General features: G+C 39.5%; 1 protein-coding gene across 4 annotated transcripts; it reads right to left on the bottom strand.

Annotated features, from left to right (window-relative positions):
• Positions 1-469: 469 nt before the first annotated feature.
• Positions 470-15,528, bottom strand: ALG12 (ALG12 alpha-1,6-mannosyltransferase). Of its 4 annotated transcripts, none has more exons than XM_059847279.1 (10): positions 15,376-15,528; positions 11,481-11,670; positions 11,203-11,335; positions 10,510-10,683; positions 8,975-9,169; positions 7,546-7,649; positions 6,871-7,094; positions 5,983-6,152; positions 5,727-5,802; positions 470-1,775 (listed from the first exon to the last, which is right to left on the bottom strand). In XM_059847279.1, the coding sequence occupies exons 2-10, from the start codon at positions 11,643-11,645 to the stop codon at positions 1,544-1,546; spliced, it is 1,473 nt and encodes a 490-aa protein (XP_059703262.1). In that variant the 5' UTR covers positions 11,646-11,670; positions 15,376-15,528; the 3' UTR covers positions 470-1,543. The 4 variants fall into 4 exon arrangements, with proteins under 4 accessions (XP_059703262.1, XP_059703264.1, XP_059703263.1 ...); XM_059847281.1 differs by lacking the exon at positions 15,376-15,528 and adding an exon at positions 12,099-14,870; XM_059847280.1 differs by lacking the exon at positions 15,376-15,528 and adding an exon at positions 14,348-14,870.
• Positions 15,529-15,689: the final 161 nt, after the last annotated feature.

Below are 15,689 nucleotides of genomic sequence, written 5' to 3'. Positions count from 1 at the left end.
GAAGTCTGATTAGCCTTAACATGAAGGCCTACCTACATCCTTAAACAAAAGTTTTCCTTTGTGTGGTTCCAAATTTGCAGCTATTTGCACATTTATTTCCTTCTGTCTCTTGTGAATTGTTTGATGTTTGAACTGGCTCTGGAGGAAGCTAGGTTTTCTTCCAAAGACAAGTCAACTAGATAATGCTTGAATGATTTAAATTTCAAGAGAGGCCAGAGACTGGACCAACAAGTTCTGCAGGTTGCTTTTGCCAGATCTGTTCAGGCCAAGGAAGCCTGGGCAACAACAGCCACCCTCGAGGGAGCAGGCTCCACCCCACCAGATCAGTTCCACTGATACATAATCTAGACGATAAAAAGAAAACATGGTCCTAGAAACTGAAACATACACAGGCAAAGGTAGTTCCTGAATCAAGCAGGTTTAAGAATAAAATGAAAACAAACAAAACAAAACAAACAAACCCCACCACTTTATTCCATAATTATATTTTACTCAAGTTTTCAGTCAGCAAGGAATAGTTTTCTGCTCATGATAATTTCAATGATTCTGACATTTTACACTAATGGAGCTTCTGTCATATTACAACTGGCCTTAACCAGAATTCTAACTTTTTTTCCTTGTTCCATTCAGCAATCTATGAGGACATCCTTAACAAAAACATCTAATAAAGAAACTACAGCGCATGCAATCTTACCCTAGTTTATAGAATGCAGCACATGGCACATTAGAGTACTCCTTTTCAAAGGGATTACTTAATTTAAAAAAAGGAAAACAGCACCTATCTTAAAGTGGGCATTTTCATAGGTAATTTTTCCACTGCAAATAAAGGTACCATTACAGCAGAAGAGGGGAAAAATTATTTTAAAGATTCTTTTTCACAGGAAATCCAAGTTACTGCTTTTTCATGAACTGTTGGAATGGAGACAATCATCCTTAGTACTCAAATCTGTTATGAAACAGTGCTTGTCAAGAGGTCCAACTGCTTTGTAAGTGAATGTTTCATTAGTTTGGTAGCCTACAGGGCACAATTAGATATTATGACGAAGCAATGATGAATATGGCTTTCCTATGTTCATAACATCATTAGGTTTCACACTGGCAATGTGACAGCTGAGGGGGTTACAATCCTGCAGATACATAAAGTAATACATCTTTGCACACATAGATTACATATCAAATTACTGCCCTAGCACAAACCTGTTGGTTTTGTATCTTATACAGGACAATTAGGACATACCTGTGCTACATGATGAAACAGATACCGAACCAAGTAGACAGGTTTTACTTAATACCACTAAACTTGTAGTCAACCTCTCTCAAACATATCTAACAATACAACTCGGTATACTGGGCATATACTGACTAGGAATGCACTGTATTATTTACGTAAGAAACAGGACAGAGCTAAATACCGAATGGTACAGAGATTTTCCGTGCCTCTCCACAGAAGCTGAGTTGCAGTGCTGGAATGCCAATCTGCTGCTGTCTTATATAGTTCAATCATCAGCAAAAGCACATCAAAAGACTTACTTAAAATTCACAGTCAAGATGATAGAGGAAGTTTTTCCAACAGTACTAATTTTGGTTTCAAGTTTAAAGTAAAAGGAGGTAGTGCAGTAAGGTTCAACCCGATTTTACTGATGCCAGGTATATTTGCCAGTGGCCTGTGGGTTGTCTTGTAATGTGATATTTGAAGAGGATTTGTTTCCATCAGTATATGTGTGTAAGAAAACATCAACTGGTCTCCTGGTTTAACATCTTCTCTTTTGTCATACCTGTAAAGCATAAAGAAGATTTATTTTTATTCCTTGCTTTACCTAATAAAGATAGCCATTATTGCAGAGGCATGAAGCATCCAGGATGAAACACAAAAAGGAACTAACATTCTCAGTTACATCTCCTGATTAAACAGTACTAGAGGAGGAAACAGTATTTTTGAAGAATGTAGGGACTCAGTCATTCCATCAAGTCTTGCTGCTGCTATTGTGATATAAATCACGACTCCTAGAAAATTTATTACTAGTTCCTATTTCAATTTAGTGAAGAAAGGACTCCAAAGCCTAAGATTGTAGGAAACTGGACCAATTTTTAAGTTTTACTCTACAAGAAATGCATTTGGAGAAACGTGGGGGTGGTTTGTTTTGTTCTCGTTTAGGGTTTTTGCTATTTTTTTGTTTGTGGGGTTTTTTAGTAATTCTAAAAATACCTTATGTGGTACTTAAGCAGAAACCCTTTTCTTCTGGTAGTCATACATTAGAGTAGGAGCCTCAGAGAATAGGAGAAGACCTCCTTGAACGCTGGAGGAAAGAAGGAGCCTAGTAGTTACAGTACTAATTTGGCACTTGTTATTTCTAAGTTCAGTTCCCTGATCTACTACATGTTTGGGCAGGTCACTTCAGGTCAGCTTTTATAAACTGTTTATGTACAAGAATACATATAAATTATATATAGAATTAAAAAAAGAAAAAGTGACTACTGAGTTCTAGGACTATTTATTATGTACACTTACAATTATTTCTTAAAAGGATTTATGTTCAATCTAGCTATTGAAGGAATTTACAGGATGAGAAAACAAGTGACATAGCCATTTGGCAGGGATGTGAAAGATCTAGTTTCAGCCAGTTTTCATCTGATCTAAGCCCAAAACTGAAGTTCATTATCTCTTAAGAGCTGTATGAGCCTTTAATCTTCAAGGAAATGAGACAGATCTCCCTCACTGTCTCATGAGGACATGGTTCTACTTTGCAATAGTTATTTGTTCATTCACTGAGGAGAGTCAGGTACAATTTACAGCTTAAAGGTTAGGATTTTCATACTGGACATGGCAGCCTGATCGAGTCCTCAATCCAGCGACTTCAAAGGAGAAGAAAGAGGTAAGTTCACTTCAAAACACTCCATAAACCACTGTTAGGCTCTGTAACCTGAGTGAAGAGCAGTGCCCCTTTCCAACCTTTTCTGTTGCCCTGTTCTGTGAACTGTTTTCTACCAGCACTTGGAGCTCCCATTCTCGGGCACCTGAATCCTTCCACACATTTAACAGGCATCTTACTCAAGCAGTGACTTTCCTTGCAGATGTGGATACAGGCAGGGAAGCGGTGCAGTCCCAGCCCTACATACCCTTAAATGCACCTAGGATTAAATCCAGCCTGCATCTTTGCAGGCCTGGCCTCTCATCTGCCTGAATTCCCTGAAAAAAAATCTCAGATACTTGAAGGAAGTACTTTACAGAAAACCAGAGGTTTTGTGTGAATTGTTAACTAAAATTTTGGCAACTCATGAAGGACCCCAGGATGAGAGAATTCATAAGTGTCACTAAATACACTGTATAATGCAGAATTAGACTGCACAATGAACAGGTGTTTTCTACCTTTAAAACAATTGCATGCTAATTTCACCTGCTATTTCCAAAAATATCACAATACCCCTTAGGTTGGTAGATACATCCAAACTGGCAGAAGGAACAGCATTACTTTGTAACAACCTTACCAACTACTAATTTCGCATTTTCTTCATCAGCAAGTAAAAGGCCTTTCATCTGGCTGCATGCATTTCTAAATTTTATTATTTTTAAATACTTTAAGCTTACACAGCATATTTATTCAGGGTTCAAAGAGACTGCACTAATTGAAGATGAGATTGTAACACCTGTTCCATGTAAGAACCTGCATCAAGCTCCTTTCAATCACCCTTTGAAGAAAAATAATAGATTGCTTGCATTTTTCTTGAGGCAAATAGATCTAATCTGAGCACACTACTGAAAGCTGATAACTTTAAGACACTTATTTACGGACTTTTATTTATGCATCATCAGCCTTCACAGCCACCCCATCCCTAATCTGTTTCCACCTGACATATACTGTCTATGAAGAGGTTAAGTTAGTTTTCACCCATCTGAAAGGAAGTCACTTTCTTGGACAACAAGAAAATGGACAGTTGGTGCCAATCAACTTTGCACTACTGTGCTGTCAGACCAAGTGGCAGTCCTGTGTATGATGCTCAGTTGTGGATTTTGCCTGATTTTTTTAACATGAAACTTTATGCTGAATCAGCCCTTCCTTCAGCCTTTGTTTTGCTGAGTACAGTTAAAAGTGAGAGAGAAACTGCTCTGTAGCTCTAACACCATGAAACATTTATCAGTGACAGGGATATTATTCATTCACCTTCCAATCCCACTAGGCCTTAGAAACTCAAAGCAATCCAACACTCACCATCTCAAAAAGCTCATTGGAATGAAGCACTGAGAGAGGAGAGTTGTATTCAGAGTAGTGTGTGTATTTAAGTATATTTTAAAACCCCAAATATTGAAACATTTTAGCTATCATGCACATTCTATCTCTTGTACTCTAGCAGCTTAAGATCTCCTCCCAATTAATGGTTTAAGACTTTCTCTAGATTCAGCATACAAAAAACCAATCTGAAATAAACAGTAGATAGGTAATTGTGAAGGCTTTAAACAGTCTGTACCATCATCATGAGAGTGCTGGGAAATAAAAAGGCATAGCAAGATCAATGATTTTTGTGATTCCCCTGGAAGCATTCTTTCCCCTTCTTCTGCTTTACTTCCAAAGTACTTTTATCTCTAAACATACCAGTAATTAAATTATGTTCATCTGATCCTGAATACTGTGACTGGGGAAAAAGAACTCTATGCTCAGAATAGTTCTTAAATCAAAATCTGTTTGTTTTGGTTTTGTTTTGTGCAGTATGAAGGGAAGCTCTGTGTCACCTTCTAATGAATAATTTTGATTAAGATCATTTTGATTTAAATTAAAAACTTAAGTTTCAGATGAAGAGGTAGGCTTAAAAATCAGAAAGGGGCCTACTTTTTGGTTTTCATCCTGAAAAGCAAATGATGCAACCTCACAATGAGTCCTACTATTCATTCCAATATTCCAACTCTTTTTAAAAAGTGTCTGTGTATCACTGTGGGTCATATTCACAAAGCACTCAACAGCCTTCCCTCAGAGCCAATGAATATGTTCACAGCAGCAGCTTCAATGCCAATTATATGAGGGATGCTCCACATAAAAACAGACTGTCGATATTAAAACATACAGGAGCCTCACATTGCCACACATCATTCAGACAAATAATTATATACACTGTTCTGCCAAGAAAGCTCTGTTTCACAAGGTCAAGTGGGGTATCAGACCTAGCTGCATTAAACATTCTGGTATAAAGTTTGGTAAGCTAACAATTTTTGTGCTGTTTCTGATGTCTTTAGAATCCCAGAATTATTAAGGTTGGAAAATACGTCTAAGAGCATCAAGCCAAACTGTCACCTGAGCACCACCACCACATTCACCATTAAACCATGGCCCCAAGAGCCATATCCACACTTCTGTCACTTCCAGGAGTGGTGACTCCACCACTTCTCTGGGCAGCATGTTCCAATGCTTGACAACCCTTGCCGTGAAGGATTTTTTCCTAGTATCACACCTAAACTTCCCCTGGCACAACTTGAGGCCATTTCCTCTTGACCTTTGAAATATTCTATGCTATACAGGCAAATCAGCATCAACCAAAACAATGAAAAAACACTGCAGTGCTTTTGAAATGGCAGCATGGCAGAATCAAAATTCTCAGAAGATTCACGTTGTTCTTAAGCTGGTTTAATAAATATGCTGTACCAGAAATTGTATTTGCAATGCTTGTCCCTGTGCATATGCAAAACAAGAAAAAGCAGGCTACTGTCCTCAGATGAAAATACCTCACTCAGAACGTACCTCCAATCGGAATTGATTTCCAGAAACCGAGAAACTCCCGTTTGCGCTGCAGCCACATCAATATGAACAGAGACATCTACATAAACAAAGAAAATATAATACAGTTTCAAAATTCTTCCACTCTGATTAATAATAAATTAACAAAATAGTAACAAAGAAGATGTGTGTACCTAGTTTGAAGAAGCAGTATTAAATACATGAAAAGATATACTGAAATCAAGATTAGGTGAACATACCTCAAGCCAGCTTTACATACCTGCTGTTGAAGGCACCAACTCATGCAACTTCTGAATTGCCACTCCTCCAGGATAATTGAAATGTGAAACATATAAAGATGTTCCTGAATAAACAGCATTGAGTAGAAGATGCATTATAATAAAGAATGATCCAAGTTTGTACAGCCAGGATCTCCGGTAGTTATTCAGACTGTTGAGGAAGAGAAAACAAGGAAGAACAAACTGTTATTTTCTTTCATACTGGTCACTGACTACTGTGACACAACTCTTACAGAAACTCCACTTCTAGGTAATAAAGATTAACAGAAATTTTATTAACTCTGTATGGCATGTATTTATTACCAATTTCTATAAGATTAACTTCTAGTGACATTTAAATTAGAATATTCTCATTAATAAAACTAAGAAAAACTTATCAATAAACCTAAGTATTTCTGTATTTAAAAAACTTCAGCTATGAATATATTCTCTTTTAAAGAAGTTCAACTCTGAATTTCAATTTCTTTACTCAATACTCCCAAACAGAACTATCTAACTCCATGTTTCACAAGCCTGTGTATTAAACTGCCTCCTGAGGTAAACTGTGTTAACAGGTCAGGAGTACAGGAATATGTCTTCTTTGCTGGTAAGTAAACTGCATTGTAACAACGTAACAATAAAATTAGGGCTCTAGTCTCAATTCTCCTCCTGACTTCCCAAATAGTCCTGTCAGAGCATTTGACTTTTCTGTTTCCACTTCTCTCTGCAGTCAAATGGGTACAAAGACCTCAAACTCCTTTCTACAGCATATGAATATTTCAATATGATCCAGAGTTCAAGATTAAAAAAGTGCATAGAAATAGTACTAACAGTTTTCCTTTTGCATTTTCAGACAAAAAAAAAAACAACAAACAGGATTTTTAACTTACATTCGTGAGCACATTTTAGCAGCCACTATGTTGAAAACAGGGAAAGTATAGATGATGAAACGCAGCTCTTTGTGTGGGAGAAACGAATACAGGAAAATAAAGCCCAGTGCTGGCAAAAGTAAAATCCGAGTTCTCTTTTCTGTTACCCCTAAAGGTACAAATATTATGCTGCATCCCAAAGCACGAGGCAGGGCTGAATAGAAATACCACAAGAAGGGAGAGGTCTTCAAGGTGAAAAGAGTTAAGGATGCTTTCACTGCTAACAAGCAAAGTAACTATTCTTTACATTAGTATCCACAAATTTTGCAAATATGCAGTATACTTCTTGTGTACACATTCTTCCAGCCTTTCATTTCCTGTCTCATTTTTGGAGACCTAAAAGCAGTTGCTTAATTCCATTCACATTACCCAACAGAGACACATCAAATGGCACTAATGATGGGCAACATGAAACACCAAGTAGAAGAAACCTGGCCTTATATTGGTAGAACACAAAGAGGCAAGAAAAAAGTTAGCAGACTCACAACTTGCAGAAACACCTAAGGGACAGACATTGTCTCATAAGTTTTAAATAATGAAAAGTAGAATCTAACACCCTGAGTCTCAAGAGTAAGTCACATCAAGTCTTTGCTTTGGCTGGTAGTGTTCTTTTTCTCTGGATGTTTTAAAGGATACTCCCCAGTTGGAACTTTTGTTTAAAACTGTGTTATACCAGAGCACTTTCCCCTCAGGCCACACAAGCTGCCTCCAAAATAGAGAATCCACAGCAACTGTTAGCCCTAAAAGAATTAAAGAGATACAAATCTGCATGAAACTAAAACCCAGGGAAAAGCAAACTAACACATCTGAATAGCACATACACAGCATATTGAGAACATAAACTGAAACATGCATTGTAAGCCTCACCCAAAACCACAGAGAAGGCTGAATATGTCTGTCGTGCAGGGAAGGGAGGCACTTCTAAACAGAAGCCTTTAAAGAAGCATGTTAGACATGAATCCAGTTGGGATTCATCCCACTCCAACCCCAGGTTTAAAAAAAAGTGTTTAATTGAGATTTGTTTTAGAAGAGTATTAAGAGCATTAAATGTAATGAACAATAAGAAGCTCATGTTAACTTCTAATAGTACTAAATTAATTTTTATTGTAAAGCTACAATAAGTTAAAAAAACAATCAAAAAGTTTGCTACTTTTCATTAGGTGAAGGGAGAATGAGAATAAGGGATGAAAGGCAAAAAGAAAGCAGCAAAACTGTCAGCCCTATCTCCTCCACTCAGCTCTGTGCAAACTGCTCTAGTATTTAAGGATTTTGCTCAAATAAGAAAGGGGAGTGCCAGTGGTTAATTCCCATTAGACCTCCAAACTCTTACATCATGAGGTGCCTCCTGGCATAACTGTCTAGTGTTTCTATTCTGCACTCTGTGCAAGGGACAGCATGCTGCCAGAGGTCATCATCACGTATTTGACAACAGCATTTTTAATTAGGTAGACCACAGGCTGGTGAAGCAGCTTAGAGTATTTATGTGCATATACAGGAGGTCTTCCACGGATGGGTAGAGACAAGGGAATTTTTCAACCTCTCCAGCATGGAGATCATTTAAGCTGTTAAATTTAATTTAATAATGGTATAGAGTTGAACTGCAACTCTCCCCAAAACCCTCCTGCTTGGTATATCTGTCTGCTACACAGTTGTTTTTATCCTGGGACTCAGCTTATCACCATGGCAATAGATACTACAACTGATAATATGCACAAGTACCTACAGCCAGGTATTAATTGTACTGAAGTCAACTTGCACATCTCAGCCTCTTTAAGATCGGGACATTACACTGTAAGCACCTAAAGACAGAGGCCACAGTAGCTTTCTCTGCTCTGCACACATCTATTTCCTCACACAAAAATTTTCAAAGAAATAAAAACTCTTGTCATATTATTAGCAAATAGAATCAAACTAATACAATAACAACTCACAACACGCCACTTACCCCTTCTCCACTGCCACCCCCCAAAAAAAATCCTTAAGGCCACTTAACAGATAAATCAGTCAAAACTCCAGACTTCTCTTGAAAATAATGTCATTTGCTTTCTTCTAAGCAAACACTTACCCAACCAAAACATTCCAGCAGGAACAGCATGGGAAAGCACCTTGAAAATGGAGATTCTTTTAGTTAATAACGTCACCAGGAGCATGAGGCCTAAGAATATGCAGAGCTCTGATCTGAAGACTATAATTGCCAAAGCTGAGAACCAAATGAATGGCCTTTGCTTTTGCTGTATCCAAAACGTCAATGCCAAAAGCACTGCAAAAAAACCAAAACAATAAACATAAAAAACCCCAAAACACATCATCCAACATACGGAACTATCAATTTTCTAAAGGGTAAGAATCAATGCTATCTTCTTGTTCCTCTAACTTCTCACCAATCCTCTCTTGGTCTAGCTACCATTTCTAGTCCAGGAATTCTTCCTTTTTTAGAGAAAAGTAATTTGGAATAATGCACAGCTTTATACTATTGATGCTTAAGTAATTAGGAAAAGTATAACCACAGAAGGAATACATGGAAACTCTTTCTAGGCAGTATATTTAATAGCTATTGAGGGGAGAGGAAAAGAAACACAAACCTTAAGGGAGTACTAAAAGCTTCTTAAACCATGATTCATAATTATTATTGCTCAATATCAGCTGGGCAGTTAGTTTATTCTCTTGGCTAAGATTATTCTATACTCATGATTCTATACTTATTTCAAACAAAAATGAGACTACAGACTACTGCTGAGGGAGAAAGATCTATAGATTCATTTACATGATTAGGTGGGACACACCGTATCTCTACAGATGAAGCTGTCTCTAGTTTAAATCTCGACACATAGTAAAAGTGCTCAGGATCCTTAGGAAAAGGAGAAATACTAAGGTACAAAATCGTGAAATGACTTGTATTTTTTAATATGTAGAAATTGTCTGAGACATTACTAGACAGTTTATCTGACAATTCATCTCCTTTTGTTAATCATTTCTCATCTATACAGGTTCATACATCAACCTCACAATGTTATTAGCTGAACAACTTGCACTGAAGCATTTAGTGACTCAGTAAATATCTGTCACATGTAAATAATTTTCCTCTTCATCAGCTCTGGGGGAAAACTGTATATGTAGAGAAGGGCTTGACATTGATTTTTTTTTTTTTTTTTTACTCTAAGTATGGAAACTGCTTCATTTGTAGACAGCTTCAGAAGAGGATGATGAAGATGGTACAGTAAGAATTTCTTCTACAATCCCATCTGAAAGTCCTTTTCTGTGCAGACCAAGTTCACAGGATTTTTTTGAACTGCAGGTATACCTCATCCCTTTTCATAGCTCTATGCTTTATGCATTAGACATGTGTACTCAAACCTCTAGCTAATCAAAGCCATCTGACAAAACCTACATGTACTCAGATTCAATAAAACTTGATTAAACAGTCACTGTAAGCATTGATGGTAAAAACAGAATGAAATCTCAAGCTTTCTAGTCTTGTTATCACACAATTTAATCAAGTAGATATGGGAATTTGGTCTGACCACACTTTTCCTGTGCTTTAACTACTGATACATTTGAAAAGAAGTTTTAAATTTAATTTTTTTCCTATGAAATACCTACCGAATGGAAGTGCAAACACATTAGGAAGGGTTCTTGTACAGTAAAACATCAAATGAAACTGAGTAACAGTGATGAGACAGAAGATTGATGCTGTAGTTGCTCCAAACTGTTTTCTAACTTCTTTCTGCAGCTTCCATAAGGTGTAAATCACACTGAGCCCCAAACTCCCTCGGACTATCAGGAGAATAAAAACAGGAATCAAAGAGTAGTATCAGATGGATCACTGATGAATAGCCATGTTATATAATGTAATGGGAAGATATTCTGAAGATTAACATTTAAGATACCACACTATAACTACCTTCAAAGAAACAAAAAGCTAAACAAAATTCCATTTAGTTTATCTGTTCTAACCCACTTTTAACTTATCTGGCAGTTCTGCACAAATGTCAGTGCTTCCATGTCAAAGTTAACAATCCTTTCAGAAGTGTACATGGGGAGGAACTCTCTGAAGAGACTTGAGACACTTGTTTTTTCTACACTGCCTGACATTTGTTAGCATAGACTTTCTGTGGGCTGTTAGTTACTCTCAAAGAGGGACCTGAATGACCATGCTGGCCCCAAGTACCATAGTATGGGTTTTCCCTCACTGAGGAAAAGAGTATCACAATTTAACTATTGGTCCAAACTAGCAACGATGCTTTAACTGGTGCTCTAATGGGTGACATCTCTGAGGATTTGAAGTTCTCATACCTATCAGCTGGGAATAAAACTTGGACATTCTTAGCACAGAAAGTATGTAGATAGCCGGGCTGGAAAGAGCAGCAATAAAAATTGGTCCAAGGAACGTTCTTGGGACAACTCCAGGAAATTCATGATGGTCATACTGCAAAAAGGAGAATCTACTTAAAATAAGCAAATTAGAAACAAGGGAAAATAAATCATATTCACACCACATTTATCCTACAGATACTGCAGGGAATTGCCATCTTTAACACTGTCCAAAAATGAAGATATTATTTTCAATTTACCTTATCCAAGTCCAGCTGGTGGTACACCACATCATGGATAGCTTGCAGGTTAAAGCTTTCCTCCACTTTTGTAAAAGGACAGACAGTTAAATGAACAAAGGCCACAGCAATCAGCAGCAGCAGCAATGGGAATGACCGCCCACTTGAGCTCCTCTTCTGAGCCATCTTGGGTTTGAAATTCAGATCTATTCTATTATTATTAAAAAGAAAATAAAAAAAATTACATAAATAACATGGCATGAAGCGTACAACCAAAAGAAAAGACTGATGATGCAAGGAAAATGTACTACAGCAGTCAAAAATTTCAAACAAAGACTAGTAAGTCAAAAAATCCAGGAAATTTTTTAATACATTCAATTAATTAAGATAATGAAAAATATATTCAGAAGCATTTCAGAATTTACGCCACCATCAGTAAATACAATTGTTTTAATTTTCACCTAAAAAAACCTCAAGACAACATGAATCCTACCTAAGAAAGTATATGCCTTTGCATTCCATACTGCCCTACTGCTGAGCGTCGCCTCAGTTAAGTCCGTGATTAATGGGACAGACAGCCTTGTAATCTACCCTCACTCTAACTGCACACTGGATTTACAGATGGTCTTTAGAACATACCCTCTTATTTGTTCAGGGCTCCAAAAATATTGGGAGAGGATCCACGAGGATGAGAAATTCTTGAGAACAGAGTACTTTGATCTCCTGAGTTTGCCAGCAGCTCAGGCTGGACTTGGCCAGAGGACAAATCTCCTCTGGCACCCACACGTGTCACTATGGCAAGAGACATTCTGTGCCCCATACCTCACTCTTCTATCCAGAAATAAAGGCCCTCTCTCCCTAGTGCTTCACGTCACAACACTGCTGAGCCATTCTTATGGAAGTATTTATATTGTGTTTTATCATTACAATAAGATCATGTGTTCAGGTGATGCCAGAGCAAATCTATTACATGTTCTTTCAATTTAAGCTTCCCAAATTTTTTTTAAGTTTACAATTTAGTAAAAGACAGGAGATTTTGGTTATTCTTGCTCTGTTCTCACAGAGAAAAATTTCTAAACCAGCACTTTTAAGGTACAACTGGGGTTTTGGTTAGAGATGTTTTCTCCCATGTTTTGGTCTAAATATGTCCATCAAACCGATGTAAGATAGTTGGCAGATTTCCTGGGATCACTTAGCAACAGCCTCCTAGAGCTACCTTTTCCTGAACTGATGTTTGTGCTGCTTACTAGTAAAAATGAGTGAGCTCATATTCCTTGTATTCACAATGAGCACCTATAAATCCTGAAATTTGGGTACTTCCTATAAATTGCATGAATGTGCATATTATTTTAAATACCTCACTAACTGCATCTCTTTTTCTGATGATTGCTTCTGCTGCAGACTGTAATTGAAGCTCTAAGCCTGAGCTCAAAGACAGAACCTTGTCAGGAGCCTATACAAACCCTTCACCTCAGGAAGTGGGAATAGCCTTTTTAACCTGTGCCTAGTATTACGTCTTTACAAGTATGGATAACCGTGGTTTATGCTACAACAGAATCCTTATCCCACAGGAGTAGGAAAAGAGGCATGGTACTGATACCTCAAAAAGTGTCTGGCAGGAATTAAGTCCCTGCACAGGGCAATTTATGCTTGCTGAATTCTTCCAATAAATGCAGAAGAATCTCATTATTCTGGCCAAACTTAACTGAAGAGAAAAACAGACACTGAAGGATCAATCCACTGCTGCAAACATCAACACAGCACTTGAGCAGCTCATGCATCAGGTGAAACAGCACAGTCACCTGCAAGGTAGGTACTCCATACTCCAAATTCTCATCTTCTTAACACTGCAGGTATTTTAGGACACAATAAATCCTTATAAAAGAACCTAAGTGCCAAGAAGCTCTATTTTTATTCATTTTTAACTACACCATCTGCATTACAATGAGCTGTTACCATCACCTATAAATACTGCACTCATTATCCTCTGACTGATCTACAACACAGCCTGCTCCTGGTATCTTTAGCTGATAACCACATGAGTAATCAGTCCCCAACTTCCTAAATCAGAATGGAAGTGAAGCTACATAGCCCACACACAGTTTATCACAAGCTTTTTTTTCTTTTTTAATCTTGTTGACTCCAATCCTTTGCTATGCCTGAAAAAAGTAAGCACGACAGCATACCTGTACATCTTGGAGATAATTATATGCATTATAAATACTGAAATTCCCTGAAGGGAATCATGCTTGAAGATAAAAAACCAAAGCATGAAGACAACACCCAGGTTTCTGAGATAAAGCCTCATAAATTCAGTGGTCTTGTCAAGACTCAAGATAACTTGCTCTGTTCAAAATTGATGCTGACAAGCATCAAAATTCAAGCAGAATTTATCAAGACAGGTAGACACTGAATTTGATTATTAAAATAAATTTGCTATATAAAAGCAAATACTTGTAATTACAGTTTTTTATTTTTTAAATGCCAAAACCACAGAAACAGCTTTTCACTTAATAAAAATAACTTAATAATGAAGCTTAGAGGGATAATCACAAGCAATACACATAGGTCCGTCCATTGATTACATTCTGGCAAATTCAGAAGAATCTGCCTCAGGTCTCTACAAGAGAGCCACACTGACTCCCCCCCAGGAATCTACATCAAAACTGAATCATAGAAGAGGGGTTTTTAACACAAAGTATTCATCTCTTCCTGGGATTAAACTCGGTGGAAAAAAAATTGGATTTTCATTTAAAAAAAAAATAAGCTGAGGTACTTCCATCAAAAATGGTTTGCTGCAGTTTTATACTTTTTCAATGGAAGTATCAGTAGTTCCCATAGATTTTTCACTCTTCCCGTGAAAAACCTACCATATTTAGCTCACTTACGTTTTTCAGAGCTGTGATAGAGTCTGGCAGCCGAACTGCATAGTAAATCTGTCTACAGAATCATTTCACTTCCTCTCACAGAGGAAGCACACCCCAGCATAAGGTCTTCTCTCCTAGGAGTGATCTGGCTTTGGCAAAACCCATTTCGTATTATCTTAAATTTCCATGGCTTTTTTCCTATGTTTCAACAGCTCTTCCAACTTTGATCTAGAGTTAATACCTCAATGAGGTCACATTTAAACCTTTTAGTTGCGGGGATTGCTTTTTTTCCTGTGCTAGGCAAAAACTGCAGCCACTATTCTATTCTTATAAACACTTCCTAATGAGTTTCGAGACTGGCTTAAAAAAAAAACAAAAAACCTAAGAGGGGAAAAAAAGAAGAGAAGGATGAGGCAGGAAATACAGTGTGGAACGCTATCAGACACAAAGATACGACTGAGCGACAGAGAAAGAAATGGCTCTCTTGGGGCCGGGAAGAAACATGCAGAATGCTCTCGACTGAAACCTACCCTACCCCAACCCGACCACCCTCCCCGCGCCCCCATCGTTCCCGGGAGCCCCGGTCTCAGCAGGGGCACCCGAACCCTCGCCCAGCCCCGCAGGTGCGCGCCGGGGCGGGTTTGAAGCGCTGCCCGTGTCAGGTCGCTCCTGTGAGGGGGCTCCATGAGGACTTCGGGCCGACACCAAGCACTACCCCCAGCTCCTGCAGCCGCCGGCGCCGCCCCGAGGCCGCCAAGCCCCCGCGGCACCGCGCCCCGCGCACACCCTCAGCCAGCGCCTGCCCTGCCCCTGCCCGGCCGCGCTCCCTCCCGCCACGCCACAGCTCGCACGCCAGGGAGGCGGAGAGCTGGGGCGGCCGCCTAGCAGCGCCCGGCGGGGCTCCCGGGAACGCCCTCTAGCCCGGCTGCAGCAAAGGCACGGGCAGCTGGCGGCTCTCCCGCTGCTCCATCCCTCCCTCCCTCCCTCCCTCCCTGCCTGCCGCCCGCCCCGCCGGCCCGGGCAGCGCCCGCCGCCGGTGCCGCACTCACCGCGCGCGCGCCCACGTGGCCGCCCCGCAGAGGGCGCCGGCAGCGCGGGAGCAGTAGCGCCAGCCCCGCAAGCACGTGACCACCTCCCCCGCCGGCCATCTTGGGTGAGGGCAGGGCACGCCCCCGGCAGCAGAAGGTCTCCGAGGCGGCTACCAAATACAAATGGCGGGCGGCTCTGAAGCCCCTACGGAGCCCGTGCTTGCCCTTTCTCATTATGGCGGCGGCGCTCGCTCCGACAGCTCTGCCCCGCCCAGCTCTCCGGGCACGCGGGGGGCTCCCATTGGTCTGGAGCGTGGCGGGCGCTGATTGGACCA

This window comes from Haemorhous mexicanus, chromosome 5, assembly GCF_027477595.1.
Source record: "Haemorhous mexicanus isolate bHaeMex1 chromosome 5, bHaeMex1.pri, whole genome shotgun sequence".
Taxonomy (NCBI): domain Eukaryota; kingdom Metazoa; phylum Chordata; class Aves; order Passeriformes; family Fringillidae; genus Haemorhous; species Haemorhous mexicanus.
This window is presented reverse-complemented; position numbering and strand designations above follow the sequence as displayed.